Source organism: Cryptomeria japonica, chromosome 6 (genome assembly GCF_030272615.1).
Source record: "Cryptomeria japonica chromosome 6, Sugi_1.0, whole genome shotgun sequence".
NCBI lineage: Eukaryota > Viridiplantae > Streptophyta > Pinopsida > Cupressales > Cupressaceae > Cryptomeria > Cryptomeria japonica.
Window position 1 is genome coordinate 609,874,481 of NC_081410.1, and position 16,745 is coordinate 609,891,225.

The following is a 16,745-nucleotide window of genomic DNA, read 5'->3' on the forward strand; positions in this document are numbered from 1 at the left end:
ATGACAACGGCCGTGACCGAATATATTTTTATATATACACGTTTCTTCCGAGGGAAGGGCACGTTTTTGTCAGATGTCATTAGCTATCTTGCTACTAAGCGTTTTATATATACAAATCTTTAATGTATTGTTGCTGGTTTCCCATTGAGTCTCCTTGGCAGATCTGAAATCCATTCAGTGGAAGAGCAATGGCTCATTTGGCTTTCTGCGCTGGTGAGCAGTGTGCTGTCGTATTTCTTATTAGATCTAATCGCCAAAAGAATGAAGAAAAGAAGTGAATATCTTCCTCCCGGACCTCCTGGCTGGCCTATTGTGGGAAACCTTCTTCTGGTGAGCAGTGTGCTGTCGTATTTCTTATTAGATCTAATCGCCAAAAGAATGAAGAAAAGAAGTGAATATCTTCCTCCCGGACCTCCTGGCTGGCCTATTGTGGGAAACCTTCTACAGCTGGGGAAAAACCCAAATGAATCAATGTGGGCTCTTTCTCAGAAATACGACCCTCTCATGATTCTCTCTCTCGGCATGAAAACTGCTGTGGTGGTTTCATCCTCTGAAATGGCAAAGGAGATCTTCAAAACCCACGACAAAAACTTTGCAGGACGGCCAGTGTTAGAAGCAGTCAAGGTTCTTTCTCACCACAAATCCTCAATAGTGTTTGCTCAGTATGGAGATTACTGGAGGAAATTGAGGCGAATCGCCACCACAGAGCTTTTCTCTACCAGCAGACTCCAAGCGCTACAACATCTAAGAAGAGATCAAGTCTCTGACATGATTCGAATGGTCTTCGAGAAGAGGGGACAATGTTTGAACATTGCACATTTGGTGTTCTACGAGGGTCTCAATCTCATGAGCAGCGCCATCTTCAGTAAGAACTTTTTCGATCCCAACAATCCAGACTCTGCAGAATTGAGGAACACTTTTACTGAGTCGCTGAGGTTGGCCGGAATACCCAATTTGGCCGACTTTTATCCATTTTTGAGATTCCTGGACCCTCAGGGCGTGAGCCGTGGTGTGATCGTCCATAATAAGCGACTACATAAGTTGTTAGATGTATTCATACATGGATCTTCCCTAGGAAAAGGACTTTCTCGACATTCTCCTCGATTTGACTGCAGATGATTTCACTCTAGTGAACGTCAGGGCTTTAGTTTTGGTAAGTATTGCATATTCTCTTAGTTTTTCAGTTTTTCACATCAACTTTATGATCTATTATTAGGATCAGTCTGGATAAATATGAGTCTGGAAGAGATTTTGGTTGTTTTGTTTGGTCATCTTGATAATAGATAGGTCTAAAATATTTATGAAGAAAAATGATTACATAGCATAATTGGGAATGGCTTAAATCACACACACAATTTATACTTCTAGGTTTAAAAGTGTAAAACATTCAGAGTTGACTGACATTTTCTAGGCTTAATATATTGCTTAAGGTGTGTGGTCACACTAAGAATAAACTTCTAGGCTTAAAAGTGTTAAACACTCAGAGTTGACTGACATTTTCTAGGCTTAATATGTTGCTTAAGGTGTGTGGTCACACTAAGAATACACTTCTAGGCTTAAAAGTGTTAAGCACACAGAGTTGACTGACATTTTCTAGGCTTAATATGTTGCTTAAGGTGTGTGGTCACACTAAGAATACACTTCTAGGCTTAAAAGTGTTAAGCACACAGAGTTGACTGACATTTTCTAGGCTTAATATGTTGCTTAATGTGTGTGGTCACACTAAGAATACACTTCTAGTATTAAAAGTATTAAACACTTAGAGTTGACTAACATTCTCTAATCCTAATATGTTGCTTAGTGTGTGTGGTTAAAGGTCGGCCGTATAATCTAGATATATTCAATCTAAATGTCATAACTTTTTTACATTTACAAATGCGTAACAATTTTTTATTACCCTACAAAAGTAAACAAAAGATAATTCTAAGAAGATCCAATGCTTCACCTCTATGAGCATCACCTAGATGCAATGAGTGCTAAGTGGACCATTCATTCTCATGAGAGATGGGTTCTTGTGAACCACTACTTATGAAATATGGGTCAATGAGTTTGACTCGAAAACTACATAGTTGAATCCTAATAGCAATATCATAAAACAAAAGATAATTAATTGATATGGAGTCTTCAACTCAATGGTTAATTTTTTATATTAAATATTTTAATAAGAAAAGAAAAAAAATTCAATAAATCTAAGATAATTATTTATTCGTTTCTATGTAAATAAATAATAAAATTGTTATAGACTATTTCATATTAAATTATTTGATTTATAAATAGAGTACACATAACCAATCATAGCATCTCCATAATAAGTAATTCTCTAGGGCCTTAAGTCACAATAAAATAAAAATTAAATGTTTAATTGTATGTATGTTAAATGTTTATTTGTTTCTTATATAATAAAAAACTAAAACATATATGTTTGTTTAATTTTTTAGAAGTAAGAAAAGGTAGATAGCCCCACCAAGCGATTTCTTTTAGTTATATGAATTATTTTGTTGTTCAATACACACTTCAACTCATATTTTTCATTTTCAATAAAATATAAATTTGTATGGTTGATGGATCACTTCTTTATGATCATGTAGGAATTTTTGGCTGCTAGTAGTGACACTACTACTACAACAATAGAATGGGTTATAGTGGAATTGATTGCCAATCCTCATGTAATGAAACAAGCACAAAAAGAATTAGAAGAGGTAGTCAGCCTCAACAAAAAGGTGGAAGAATCTGACATAAACCATCTACCTTATCTCCACGCTATAGTGAAAGAAGTGTTTCGACTACACCCAACACTTCCTTTGGCAGTTCCTCACAAAGAAGATAACTTATGTGAAGTAGGGGGGTATATGATACCCAAGGATGCACAAGTGATTGTGAACGTGTGGGCAATTGGAAGGGATCCTAAAAATTGGAAGGAACCTTTAAAATTTATGCCAGAGAGGTTTTTTAATTGTGAGAATAGTAAGATCGAGTATAAGGGACACGATTTTGAGTTGATACCATTTGGAGTTGGAAGAAGAATATACTTAGGACTTCCTTTGGCTCATCAAATGGTCCATTTTACTATTGCTTCTTTAATCCATTCATTTTATTGGAACCTTCCAATTGGACTGAATTATGAGAAAATAGACATGACAGATACCTTTGGAACAATACTGAAGAAGGCTATAGAGTTGCATGCAATCCCCACACCAAGATTACCAAATCATCTATATTAGAATAATGTGTTAGAAATAAGGGTCAAAGAAATTTATGATAAGATTTTTCTCCTAAAAAAATTACTTACTAGCTCTATTACAGGGTTTGGTGTAAGTTTATGTCAAGTGATATTATGAATGAATAAATAAATACTATGAAAATGCATAATCCACAATGCCTACATGCCATGTATTTTTGTTTCACTTTAATTTGTTACTAATATCATACTTATCAATGATGTTTTCTATTTCCATCAGTATATATTCTCGATGATATGTTGTATTTACATTACAGATGCTTAATGTTAGTAGATTTCCACAATACATGAATTATATTGTTGTAGAAATTTTTGGATTAGATTGCATGTATATTTTTTCATCAATGTCTCGGATCACACTCTGTGATTTGTAATTAGGATGATACGGCGAATAAGGAGATTAAAAATAGGTTGGTTGTAGAACTGAGTAGAATAAATTAAAAGGGGAAGGGTGGAGGTCGAAGGTGCATGAAGTACAAGGCTAGGAGAAGAGGGAATAGTTGACCTACATAGAAGAACTAGAAAATAATAAACTGATAAACAAATGAAAGAAACAAATAAATAAAAGGATTAAAATATCATATATATATATATATATATATATTAAAATATATAATAAAATAAAAGACACAAAGGATATACCCATTAACAAGTAAAGACAATCAATAATTCAAACATACCCAAAGCAACGTAAAATACAAAAATGGGAAGAAAGAACAAAAATAAATGAGACTCAAAATATATATCAAATTTTGAAAAAACAAACAAACAAAGAAACAAGGAAAAAACACCGACTAACTCATTGTTTGTGTATATATTTTTTCCTTTTAGAAGAAAAAACAAAACCCTCTGCACCCTATTAATAGAGACAAATATGAAAAAAACAGTTGGAGAAATTGATAATTAAATTAGCAACTTTCCTCTACATTTAAAGGTACAATTCCCTCTTATGATATAATTGGGGTTTTTACGGGTTATGCTTTTGACCAAAAAGTAGTAAAGGCAAACAAAAACAAAATGAAGGAAAGAACAGAGCTGATAAAAACACAAATAGGTAACTCAAAGTTCACCCATTAGTTATGCGTGACAAATGGACATAAGAAACTAACAGTTATCCTTCTCAAATGATGTAAATGCATCAAGACTCAAATTTTTGTAAACATACGCATTCATAATAATAATAGGCAGATGAATTCAAAGAACTAATTGTAAATTTGAAAGTAAATGCTAACCAAAAGAACATGCATGGATACAAAGCTTTAGGAATTCCCCATTCTTATAATCTCATTCAAAAGCACAAATTCTCCATTTTTCTACATATAAAATTATGTATCTAAAAAAGAAAACATGATGTCACTTTCCAAAACTTAGACTAAAAACACATCGAAAATGATAATTGACCAATTCTCGCTCATGCGTCAAAGTGCAAGGGGATTAGTCCTCTCTCCTTTCTCTCTTTTGCCTAAAGCTATATATACATAAAAGGAAAATTTCTCCCTATAGATAATGGTTTCTTGGAAAGAACCATTTTTACTTAAGAAAAACTAAAACCTATCGTAAAGCACACGTGACATTACATGGGTTCATAATTCAAAGCAAAATTGGAAGCCTATTCTAAATATTCTAACCAATACTCAAACAACAGGTGGAGAAAGATTCCTTCACATGTGAAGCTCCCTCTAAAGGAAGGCACCATGTCTTTCGGCTTTCTCCTCCTCATCTTCAAGCACAAAAATCATCTACATGTATTCAACATAGCTATGCTTGCATTGCAAAGCCAAGTTTGTCAACCCAACAAGTATGTATTCCTATGGATTTTCAACAAATTATGTATCTAGTTGCATGATCGATGCAGGACCATCTTCTTGAAATACCATTTTATCACTCTATCGTGGGACTAATTACCTAAATTTCTGGTGGCAAAAAATATCTCTTGTAATTGGCCATTATGATTATCGACTTGCCTTTCTATCTTTCCTAGCAGAGTCACTGTCTCCCTATACCCTGCAAAACAAGTTTGTTGCATCCATGCGAGAGCATATAATCCAAGGATAATGTCTTCTTGTTCATTCTCTAGCCAATTCAAATCAAGGTTAACTACAGGAAACTGATCATTATGTGGCAAAACCATTTTGAGAAGAATAATTCATGCTGATACATTACTTCTGCCAGCTTCGAAGATCATAATGAGAAAGTGGAAACATGATAAATGTCTTCTACAAGAAATGCCATCATTAAATGCTATAACTCATGCCACCACCTTTTCATTTATTTCACCATTTAATTTTCCATTATGGAGACGTACATGCAAATCTTCATAGGATTAGATCCTGGAAAGAGTGTAATGGATAGTGATCAACATGTTAAAGATTTCAAAGCATGATTGCATAAATTCTTGAATCCTCTAATATCTCGATGTCATCATGACTCCTTCGTCACTTAGTATGACCTATTGTTTTCAGAGGAGTATTAGATGCTTGGAAAGGTTGGGCATTTGAACATCAGTGGAAGTGATTTTGATGTTCCCAAATCAATTGATCAATTGATAGGTACTAGTAATCATCACAAGGATTGTGAGGTCAGTACTTTTTAGAACTCGGGAACCTTAAAGACAATTCCAAAACACTAAGGTTCGTTGATCATCACTTGAGTTGGCACAAGGATGAGAGGAAATGGGGGAACAATCCTTTAAGGAACTCTGGAAGTAGCAGAGCTTGGTTGTGAAGGGGAATTAAAGATCGATAGTGCAACATAAGATGCTCATGAGGATCAGTTTCAAGACCAGAGGTGGTAAATGAAAAATTGGCTAGGAGGGGAGGAAACAATAATATAAAGAAGATAAAAATGCTCGTATGCAAATAAAGCTAGAGAAAACAAAAAAATAGAGAACTTGAAAAAGTTTTAAAAATGAGCTGAAATTACCATACAATCTAATATGGTATAAAATGAGCATGTTGCTAATATGGTCTATCATAATAATATAAAGACAAAATGCACTGAAAAAAAAGAAGATAAAAGTTCTATGAAGAAAGATAATTGAACTCAATTAAAAATGAATAAATTAGAAAGTAAATAAATTAATAAAGCTAAGAAAAAGAAAAAGAGAGAAAGATAAAAAGAATGAACATACATAAACAAAATAACATTACACAAAATAAGAATGAAATACAACAAAATAAGAAAATAAGAGAAAGATAATAGAGAGATCCTTAGTAGAATAAAGAAATAAAGTAACATTAAATATCAAAGAAAAAAGGGGGGAAACAAAAAGACAAGAACCGGCTACAAACAAGAGAAGGGGAAAGTGGGGGACAAAGGAACCACAAAAGGGAGAGAAAGGGGAAATTAAAGACAAGGAAGAGGGAATCCAAGGGGCTCATCTCAATAAGGCCACGATGTGCGGAGAGGAAAGGGGTGGCAAGAGGGGGAGGGGTGAAGCAAAAATATGGCTACACCAAGAGGGGGTTGTAGTGGTGAAAGGAGGGGTTGGCAAAGTTTTTGGATACAAAGAAAATACTTAAGCCATACCCTTCATCATGATTGAGGTTAGTGGGATGGTTATTTATTACAGAAGGTTGTCCATGTATTATGGGATGTACACATTCAGACATAATTTTAGAATATAGTAGTGGTTTGGCTTCACCATTCATTATATTTGTTATGTGTTATTATTATTATTATTTTACCTAGTTCATCTATGATATCTAAATTTTGATAGGTTTACGTGCCTTCAATTGATGTAGGTAATTGATATTTGTTTTAACTTCTATCATATCATATTGGATGTCCATGTTGTTCTTAGAATATTTTTTGTTGGGAAAATATACCTAATATTTTATCGACTTTCCATGCATAGGTCTTTCCTAATGGTGGTTAATTGGACATAGGTGATTTGGATGAATATTGTAGGTTATCCTTCCGCTATCTCACTTTATTCTAGCTACATGATGTGTCTTGTGTATCTCTATGAAACTATTATTTGAATTAGTATTGATTCTAGATGCTTGTATTGTAGATAAAAACATAAATTCAATGGTTCATTTATATTTTCAATTTAACTCTTGATTTCTCTTGTAGTTTCTGGTCTTTATAATGCTTGATTTGGAGTTTTTGCCAATAACCTATGTGCTAGAGTTGAAGATTTATTTATTTTATTTCTTTCATAAAAATATCTCATGCATTTTTAATATTGTGAATGTAGAAACCTAAGATTAACCACATCCAACCACAATCAATTTTATCCTTCTAGAATCAACTCAAGACCCTTTAATTTAACCTTCGCAATCACATTCTAGGAATTAATTAAATAAATCAAAACTATTTGTTTGATTAATTTATTATTTACCAATTTTCTCTATATTTCACCCTTAATTAGATAAAAACATATTTATTCCATTTGTATCTTTATCCCCCCCAAAATTAAATAGTTACAAATTATTTATTTAATTACTCCTTTTCCCCATCAGTTAGTTAGTTGAATAAAATAAATAAATAAACTAAATTAATCCTTTTGCACATTTCTAAGAATGCTACAACATCCAATTGTCACATACATCCCACTTATCTACAAATCCTTTCATCAAATTCTAGCCATCTATTTATCCTAAAAGATCTACACCCTCTACTTCACAAATGTGACTTTCACACATGTGTTAGATCACTCACTTGTCAAATATCACATCTTTGTGTGATTCTCACATGTTTGTGAGATCAATTGCATATACTAGCCACACATCCCCATGATCATTATAGCACATGTGAGTCCTTTCACTCCCCAACAACTTTTCAAATTAGATCAACTGTAACTACCCAAATCCTCTTGATCCTTATCCTCTCCAAGTGCACCAATAACAAGGTTTCTCTTGGAGGCTCCTTCTCTTTCCAAATCTTGCAGTCATCCTTAACTATTAATCTCATCGATCAATCTCAATTGTTGATCAATCATCCTCTTAATCTATGAATCACACCTCTCTCCAAGTTATTAAAGGAGGGTCTCGTGAAACAAAAGTCATGCTAGTAGTTTGAAGAGAAACCAACATACAATGTCTTAATCAATCACATATCTTGAGAAAAACCACACACATTCTTGTGTGTGCACAACAAGAATTTTTGAGATGTCTTTTATAAGCCTTCTTAACCTAGGCACACTACCTCTTCAAGATCAACTGAAAGTGAATTTGGAATCAATTTAAAGGTTCATTTTCTTGTATGTGAATCTTAATTACATGATTTTTTTGTTCACATTCACATCTTGACATTCTTATGAGACTTCACATCGAAAATCCAAGAATCTTTCAAGTGTTTTTTTAATCTTAAATTATAATTTTTGGTTCATTTCATCTACCCTATTTTTTCATGTTTTCTTATAGGTGTCGACACACCTGCCATCCAACAAAGAATCTACTTATGGTCTAATAAAAAACTTCACCCTATACTCCTCATCTCATTTTCACATTTTATTTCTTTTTGCTAGCATTTATTTTGGATCTTTGTGCTCTCATATTTTAAGCAATTTCTATTGAATTGTCTAGTGCATATTACCTCATTTATTTTATAAATATTCCTTATCTTTCAATATCAATTTAGTTCACCATGGTCACTTCATAAAGTGGCTCAGCTTCTTTCTCATTACTCATTAGCTTCACAAATTGAAGCCTTGAAATTCAGTGAACCCGTATGGAGTGATGCATTAATTCTTCTACGATATTGAAAGTAAGCTTGTGGATTAAACTATGTTTATTTATTTGAACAACATTCCAAATCACACCCTATGATCCATCATCAAGAATAAAAATTAGATGATTGATTGTAGATATAGTTTTATATAGGTTGTATGAGTTGAGGGAAATTAAAGATTAAAAAGTGAAAAATTAATTAAAAATGAAATAAACATAATTAAAAATATGTATAAAAAAGCGAAAACAAGAATAAGAACAAGAAAACAAGAAACTAAAAACAAAAAGAAAGAAGAAAGAAGAAGAGAAAAAAATTAGGAAACCAAAAAAAAATTTAAAAAAAAAATTTAAAGAACAAGAAAATAAACATAGTTTAATCCAAAAGATTACTTTTAATATCTATGGACCACGGAAAACTCATACCATCTATTATTTTGTTAGGTTTGTATTTTTTTTGAATGAATACCTAATCCTAGAAACAAAATCTCTCACTCTTCTCATTTTAATATTTGATTTATCCATTCTCCATTTTTTATCTATATATCAACACGGTAACTTGTTGTTTCTTGAGAGGTTTAAATCTATATAGTTGTCACTTCCATGGCATAAACCTTAGAAAGCTAAAAAAGTCAGCCAAGTTAGGTTTCCTAGTCACCATAACTAAAGAACTAAAATTATTCTTCAATCCCGCAAAGGCTACATTTTTTTTTGATCTCTTCTCATAGGTTGCATCCTTTTTTGTGGACAGTTGTGTGTTAGCACTAAAATTTTGGTTGTGGGTTTGAAGACCTCCTTTGCCATTTCAGACTAGGAAACCACAATAACAATTTTCGTGTAGAGAGGGTCATGATTAGGTCGTATAGTTGATAAATGACATTACTAAATGTATTTGAGTTGAAGTCATAAGATGGATGTTCTTTTAATAGATATTGATGCTTCATTGCTACAAGCATCACCTAGATATAATGGGTGGTGCTACTGTTAGATGAATCATTTATATACATGAGAGATTGACTCAAGTGAAATATGAGTCAATGTTTTTGACTAAAAAACTATGCAATTCATTCTGATTAAACAACATAATTTTATACAACATGAAAATTACCTCCTCTTCATCATTAAATAAACTAAAAGAGATCTATAAAGTGTTGTGGTGGATGGAAATATTAACACAAAAAAATAAAAAACATATATTACTCAAATGCTACAACACATCATCTTCATTAATCCATTGATAACCTTACATATGCTTCAAATGTTACAACATTCATGATAGGCTAATATCTCTTCCTAACACTATGAAAAAAGCTACAACAGCTTTACTCTTTATCTTTGATGATTACAGTGAATATAGTTGTCTCTTTTATAGAGGTCTTAGACAGCTCAAGGGGCTGCTAAAAAAATAGTTATGTGCCAATAATAGATTCATGCAATATAAAACTATTTGATCTAATTTTATCATCTTCATGCAATACTATTTTTAGAATCTCATATTTTAAGGCTTGCTCTGTTTATATTTTTCTCTCGGTCTTTTAAAATGGCTGATGCCCTTCCAAGTTCCCTATCTAAAATCTGCAACGAATCTTCCTTTTAAAAGGCCACCTTATTTGCCTTATTTGGCCGATGCCAATCTGTAATATGGATATGATGTGCCATTCGATTCACACACTGTCTTTTCACATTCACATGACTCTTTATATTCACACGACCTTTGCACTTTCTCTATGCCACAGCGTACTCTTCACTATCTATTCCATGCATTGACAAGACTTCAGCTCTTCGATCATTCTTCTGTGTCCTCTTCAGCGCACATTGCCTCTATTTCTTTTGTTTCTCCCTTACAACGCAGTCTCCTCTACTATCCATCAACACATTCTTTTAGTTGTCTCCTTTTCAACAAAGGCTCAAGTGAATAACGCATTAAGTGTCTTTGCATGTTCCTCTACCTTCAATCATGAGTGGAATTCAAACTGCTTCAAACAATTGAAATTGTTAAACAATCTTGAAAGCTTCATATTCTTAAGACTACTTTCCATTTATCTGCCAACGTGCTATCTTGTTTTGATTTCAAATTTCTCACCAAAATTGCTATCCTTTCTTTTCCTTCAGACTATGGAAATTTTGAAAATGCAAGATATTGTTGACTCTACCCAATATTTTTTCATCAATGCACGATGGGAGAAATTACATATTCTAACACTCATCCTTAATTTTGATCATGAATGCTTCAGCATACTCAAATTCCCTTGCTAGTGACTGCAGTCTTTTCTCTTATTTCATTTTGATAATCATAACAAAATCTTTCTCTTCGAGTCAAGCATGAGACCAAGTGTTCTACTCCACTAGTTGATGCCACTTTATATCATTAGATTGTTGGGAGCATCATCTATCTAACTTACACCTACCCAAATATTTATTTTGTGGTTGGCATGGTTTCACACTTTATGCAAGAACCATATGAGCTTCATTAGAAAGCCGCCAAAAAAATCTTGCATTATACATAGGGTACTCATTATTATGAAATTACTATGAAATAGATAGAAAATTTAACTTGTCTGGATATACAAATTCTAATTGGGAAAATGATCTTGATGATCGTAAGTCCACATCTGGCTACAACTTTTACTTTGATTGTAGCCCCATTTTTTGATAGATTTAGAAGTAACATTTGATTACTCTTTCTTCAACCAAGTCTAAGTTTTGGAGAGTTGTTAATGTTGTTACTAGGGCTATTTGGCTTTAAAATATTTTGACTACATTTGGCTTCACCATTCCACAACTAAGTATCCTCTATTGTGACAATTAGAGTGCCATCCAAATCTAAAGGAATCTGATTCAACATTGGTGAACCAAAAATATCAAGATCCATATGCACAACATTAGGGAGTTCATATAGGAGAGGGTCATTAATTTACAATATTTTTTGACAATAGAGAAAATTGCATACATTTTCACCAAACCTTTCACTGAGAATAAGTATCATCACTTATTAGATCTCTTGGGGGTGGAAGATATTTCTTCAATAAGGGTCACTTGAACTTATCTCTCCATTCACTCTTATGAGGGGGCATTTATCATCAAATGAGGTTTTGTCCTCATCTTTTTGAGAGAATTTTCTATTTTTTCTCTCTTTTGGGAAGGATTTTTTTTAAAGTGATTTCTCTCATTTTCTCCATTTGTGAGAGATTGCATTGCATTTGTACATGACCTAGTAGTCGGGGCTCATCTTTGCATATTTTCACATTTGTTGTTGCACTTAAGAGGGTATTGGTGTAAATATGGGTATTACCTAAATAGTTTCACTGTTAGGTGCCTTTCACATCTTACCACTTAAAATTTCTTACACATAGGATAACTATAACATTATGTCCTATATCATAAGATTAAGACATTTGTCATAATCTTGTGTTATCCTATGCCCCACCTTGGCCTATATATAACCAAGTGTCTCTCATAAATTATACATCCTTTCTATTTGCATTCTTTGATAGGAATACAATTTATTCTTGTCATAATTATTTTATAAGTATCTTGTGCTTTACATAGGCGTTTAAATCTTGGGTGGCTATCTCCATAGCTAAATCTTACAACCTAGACTAGACTTCTTCTAGAACCTCATCAATGAGAAAACTTTTGATAATCTTATCTAATACAAACCAAATTTTTTTTTAATGAGAATACAAATTATTGACATGATATTTTTTTGGTATTTTATCACTATTTAAAAATTATTAAATATTGGTATCATTTTACAATAAAAAAATAATTAAAATTTTGATGCCATTTCTATATAACACTGCAATTAAAAATTATTAAATATTGATGTCATTTATATAAAACTTTACAATTAAAATAATTATTAATTACTTTACCAATTTTATCAAATTCAATATCTATTTCTGTTGATTTTATCTATTTTTAATTAACAAAGAACATAAATAGCATCCCAAATCAATAATATTTGCCTAAAATACATTTTTTAACATCTATCAATTTTTTTAGTTCCTACCAAGGAGGATAGTTATGCATTCATTCAATTCTACTTTTTCAATAATTTAACCAATGATAGCATAGAATTAAACAAATTGAACAAATATTCTTAGTTATATTTAATTTTCTATTTTAAATAATTGTAAAAATATCATTTATTTTGTTTCTAGATTGGTTATAGTAAGCACACACAAAAAATTCCTCTCTTATTTATTATATATTTCAATTCATTAATCAAAAGTCAAATCATGAGAATAATTTTTTTTTATATGATAGTGAGTACTGATGTGCAATGTACTCTATATTTTTCATTGTTCGTGCATACCGACAATTACCTATATCTTCTTAATTCATATAATATTTCCAACTTTATTATTATTCTAATAATCTATGTACAACTATACAAATATTCATCTTGGCTTACCAAGCAATAAATGATGTATGTCCCTATTTAAACTTTACACATTTAACTACAATCAAAGTCCACTAAAGTGGCCCAAATTCATTAAAGAGAAGTTGGTGTGCATTTCGTACAAGTACACCATCAATATTTTAATACCATTATTTTTATCATATTTTTTCTCACAACTTTTATAACTATGTTTTTAATACCAATACTTTTATCTTAAATTAAGACTAGTATCCATCCGACAATGCCCATAGAATTTTAGGGACATGATGGGAACAACATCAAACATATTGCATATCCAATGAATCAGATGGACATGTTCCAATACCAACTTTCAATTAATATACCTCCACCCTATGGCTAAGAATAGTAGGGCTCCTGATGAACCAATTCTATTGGAATGCAAGGTTTGCAACTAGAACTCCCACTCCATACAATTGTAGAGTGAGTATTCTATAGCCTCCTCCTCCCACCGACCCCAATGGCATTATCTTGTTAGAGTAAGACCCCTACAATTCTATAGGCAAACCCCCTACTATTATTTTCTCACCTTTATAACTATTTTTTAATTATAATTTATTGTTCAATTTAAAAATAAAGGTATTCAAGATAAGATCATGAAGCATAACATTTGAGTTTGATATGGCACAAAATCTTGGTTACTTTGTGCTTGGCACACATTCAAATGGATTATAAAGCAATTTTCATGTCTCCAACAAAATACAAAAATATTATGTACCTAGTTTATTTCAAGTGGGTTTGGCGTCAAATATACATATTTTCTAAGGCTTTGAAAAACCACATAATAAAAAGTATTATTTGAGCTTGGTTTTGTCAAATTGATATATGTATGATTTTATACATGGACAATTTTATATTTATGTCTTATTAATTCCAAGTTTGCTAAACAATAGAACAAATAATTGACTACGTTTTTTATTCATTAACAAAAATATTTATTTATAATCTAACAACACTCGTTTTCAACAATTAAATATTTATTCATATCTCTCTCTCTATCCCTCTATCACAGTATTACATTATCTCTCTCATGTTTTATCTCCCTTTGCCTCTACCTCTCTCTATCTATTTCTCTTCCTCTTCCTCTTCCTCTATCTCTATCTATCTATTTCTCTCCCTCTTCCTCTCCTCCTTTATCTTCATCTCTACTTTTACTATTGACATGAACTAGACGTAAACTTGAAACATTGTAGTCTCTTGTTTATATCACAATTGAAATAATAAAAAATATTATTATCATTATCAAATACATTATCAAAAATATTATTGTCATTATCAAATACATTTTTATAAACATAAACACAAATGAAGAGAGAATAGATAAACATGGTGCCGATCAAATATACCAGTCCAAATATATAATACAAATGGATTCCACGTTTCTAGCGAGGGAGCTCGTGCTTGTATCTTTATAGACTTTGTCAGATTCCATGAACAGCCTGCTTGGTATCTTTATAGACTTTTCTTCCCACGATGCATATATATATATATATATATACCAATCTTCTCAGGAATCACAAAATCATTGCTTTCCAAGCAGATCTGAAATTCATTCAATGGAAGAGCAATGGCTGATTTGGCTTTCTGCGCTTCTAAGCAGTGTGCTAGCATATTTCTTATTAGATCTAATCGGGAGAAGAATGAAGAAAAGAAGAGAAAATCTTCCTCCTGGACCTCCTGCCTGGCCCATCGTGAGAAACCTTCTCCAGATGGGGAGAAAACCGAATGAATCTTTGTGGGCTCTTTCTCAGAAATACGGCCCTCTCATGACTCTCTCTCTCGGCATGAAAACTGCTGTGGTGGTTTCCTCCTCTGAAATGGCAAAGGAGATGTTCAAAACCCATGACCAAAACTTTGCAGGACGGACTCTGATGGAATCAATGAAAGTTCTTTCTCACCACGAATCTTCAATCGCTTTTGCTCAGTATGGAGATTACTGGAGGAAATTGAGGCGAATTGCCACCACAGAGCTCTTCACTCCCACCAGACTCCACGCCCTGCAATATCTGAGAAGAGATCAAGTCTCTCAGACAATTCGAATGGTTTTTGAGCAGAGTGGAAAAAGTTTGAATATTGCACATTTGATGTTCTACGTGGGTCTCAATCTCATGAGCAACGTCATCTTTAGTAAGAAGTTGTTCGATCCCAACAATCCAGAGTCTGCAGAATTGAGGAACACTTTTAATGAAACGGTGAGGTTAACCGGAAAACCCAACTTGGCCGACCTTTTTCCGTTTCTGAGGTTCCTGGATCCGCAGAGCGTGTGCCGTGATCTGGGTGACCATGAAAAGCGATTACATAACTACTTAGATGTATTCATACAAGATCGGCTAGAGGAGAGGAGGAGGGGCGTGGATCTTCCCAAGGAAAAGGACTTTCTCGACATTCTGCTCGATTCGACTGCCCATGATTTCACTCTGGAAAATATCAGGGCTTTAGTTATGGTAAGTACCCATAGAATTTTAACATCATTGTTCAGATTTTCATGTCAGATCGAGGAAGGAAAAAAGGTTTAGTTGGTTGTTATAGGAATATAGGTAAAGTATTATTAAATATTTTTAGTTTCTATTTATGGACTTTTTTGCATTTATATGTGAATGTAATACATCTTTGATCTAATAAAATGAGTACTATTTTCTATCTTGGACAACTAAACGTAAGATGATAAGTTTTTTTATTTTTTAGGATTAAGAAAAGGGTAAATGAACTATAATAATTGAGAGTTTTTTACTTTTTTAAATTGGTTAGTTGTTCAACACCTTCTTCAACTCCTATGTTTCGTTTCCAAAGAAAAGAAAATTGTATGATTGATGAGTGATTTTCTTTTCATTATGTGTAGGAACTTTTTTCTGCTGGTAGTGACACTACTAGTACAACAGTAGAATGGGCTATGGTGGAACTCATTGCTAATCCTCAGGTAATGAAGCAAGCACAAACAAAATTAGAATAGATAATTGGTCTCAATCGAAGAGTGGAAGAATCTAATATCGATTATCTACCTTATCTTCATGGTATAGTGAAAGAAGTTTTTCGACTACACCTAACACTTCCTTTGGCAGTGCCTCATAGAGTAGACAATTCATGTGAGGTGGTAGGGTATATGATACCCAAGCACACCATGGTGATTGTGAATTTGTGGGCAATTGGAAGAGATCCTAAAATTTGGAAGGAACCTTTGAAATTTATGTCAGAGAGGTTTTTTAATGGTGAGAATAATAAGCTGATGTACAAGGGACAAGATTTTGAGTTGATACCATTTGGAGCTGGAAGAAGAATATGCTTAGGACTTCCTTTAGCTCATCAAATGGTTCATTTCACTATTGCTTCATTCATCCATTCATTTAATTGGACTCTTCCAATAGGGATGAATTACAAGAAAATAGACATGAGTGAAACCTTTGGAATAGTATTA

The 16,745-nt window shown here is 32.7% G+C and overlaps 2 protein-coding genes across 2 annotated transcripts; both read left to right on the top strand.

Moving 5' to 3' along the window:
- On the top strand, window positions 1–1,119 carry LOC131876740 (cytochrome P450 76C3-like). Its single transcript, XM_059222208.1, has 2 exons — window positions 1–68; window positions 162–1,119. The coding sequence occupies exons 1-2, from the start codon at window positions 1–3 to the stop codon at window positions 1,117–1,119; spliced, it is 1,026 nt and encodes a 341-aa protein (XP_059078191.1).
- Window positions 1,120–14,889: 13,770 nt separating this feature from the next.
- Window positions 14,890–16,407, top strand: LOC131037729 (ferruginol synthase-like). Its single transcript, XM_059222209.1, has 3 exons — window positions 14,890–15,777; window positions 16,173–16,250; window positions 16,393–16,407. The coding sequence occupies exons 1-3, from the start codon at window positions 14,890–14,892 to the stop codon at window positions 16,405–16,407; spliced, it is 981 nt and encodes a 326-aa protein (XP_059078192.1).
- Window positions 16,408–16,745: the final 338 nt, after the last annotated feature.

Bases quoted from the DNA above. Each gene is read 5' to 3' on its own strand.
- LOC131876740 (XM_059222208.1), top strand. From the start codon at position 1: ATGACAACGGCCGTGACCGAATATATTTTTATATATACACGTTTCTTC. The intron at 69-161 runs GTCAGATGTCAT...TCTCCTTGGCAG, and splicing joins CGAGGGAAGGGCACGTTTTT to ATCTGAAATCCATTCAGTGG.
- LOC131037729 (XM_059222209.1), top strand. From the start codon at position 14,890: ATGGAAGAGCAATGGCTGATTTGGCTTTCTGCGCTTCTAAGCAGTGTG. The intron at 15,778-16,172 runs GTAAGTACCCAT...CATTATGTGTAG, and splicing joins ATATCAGGGCTTTAGTTATG to GAACTTTTTTCTGCTGGTAG.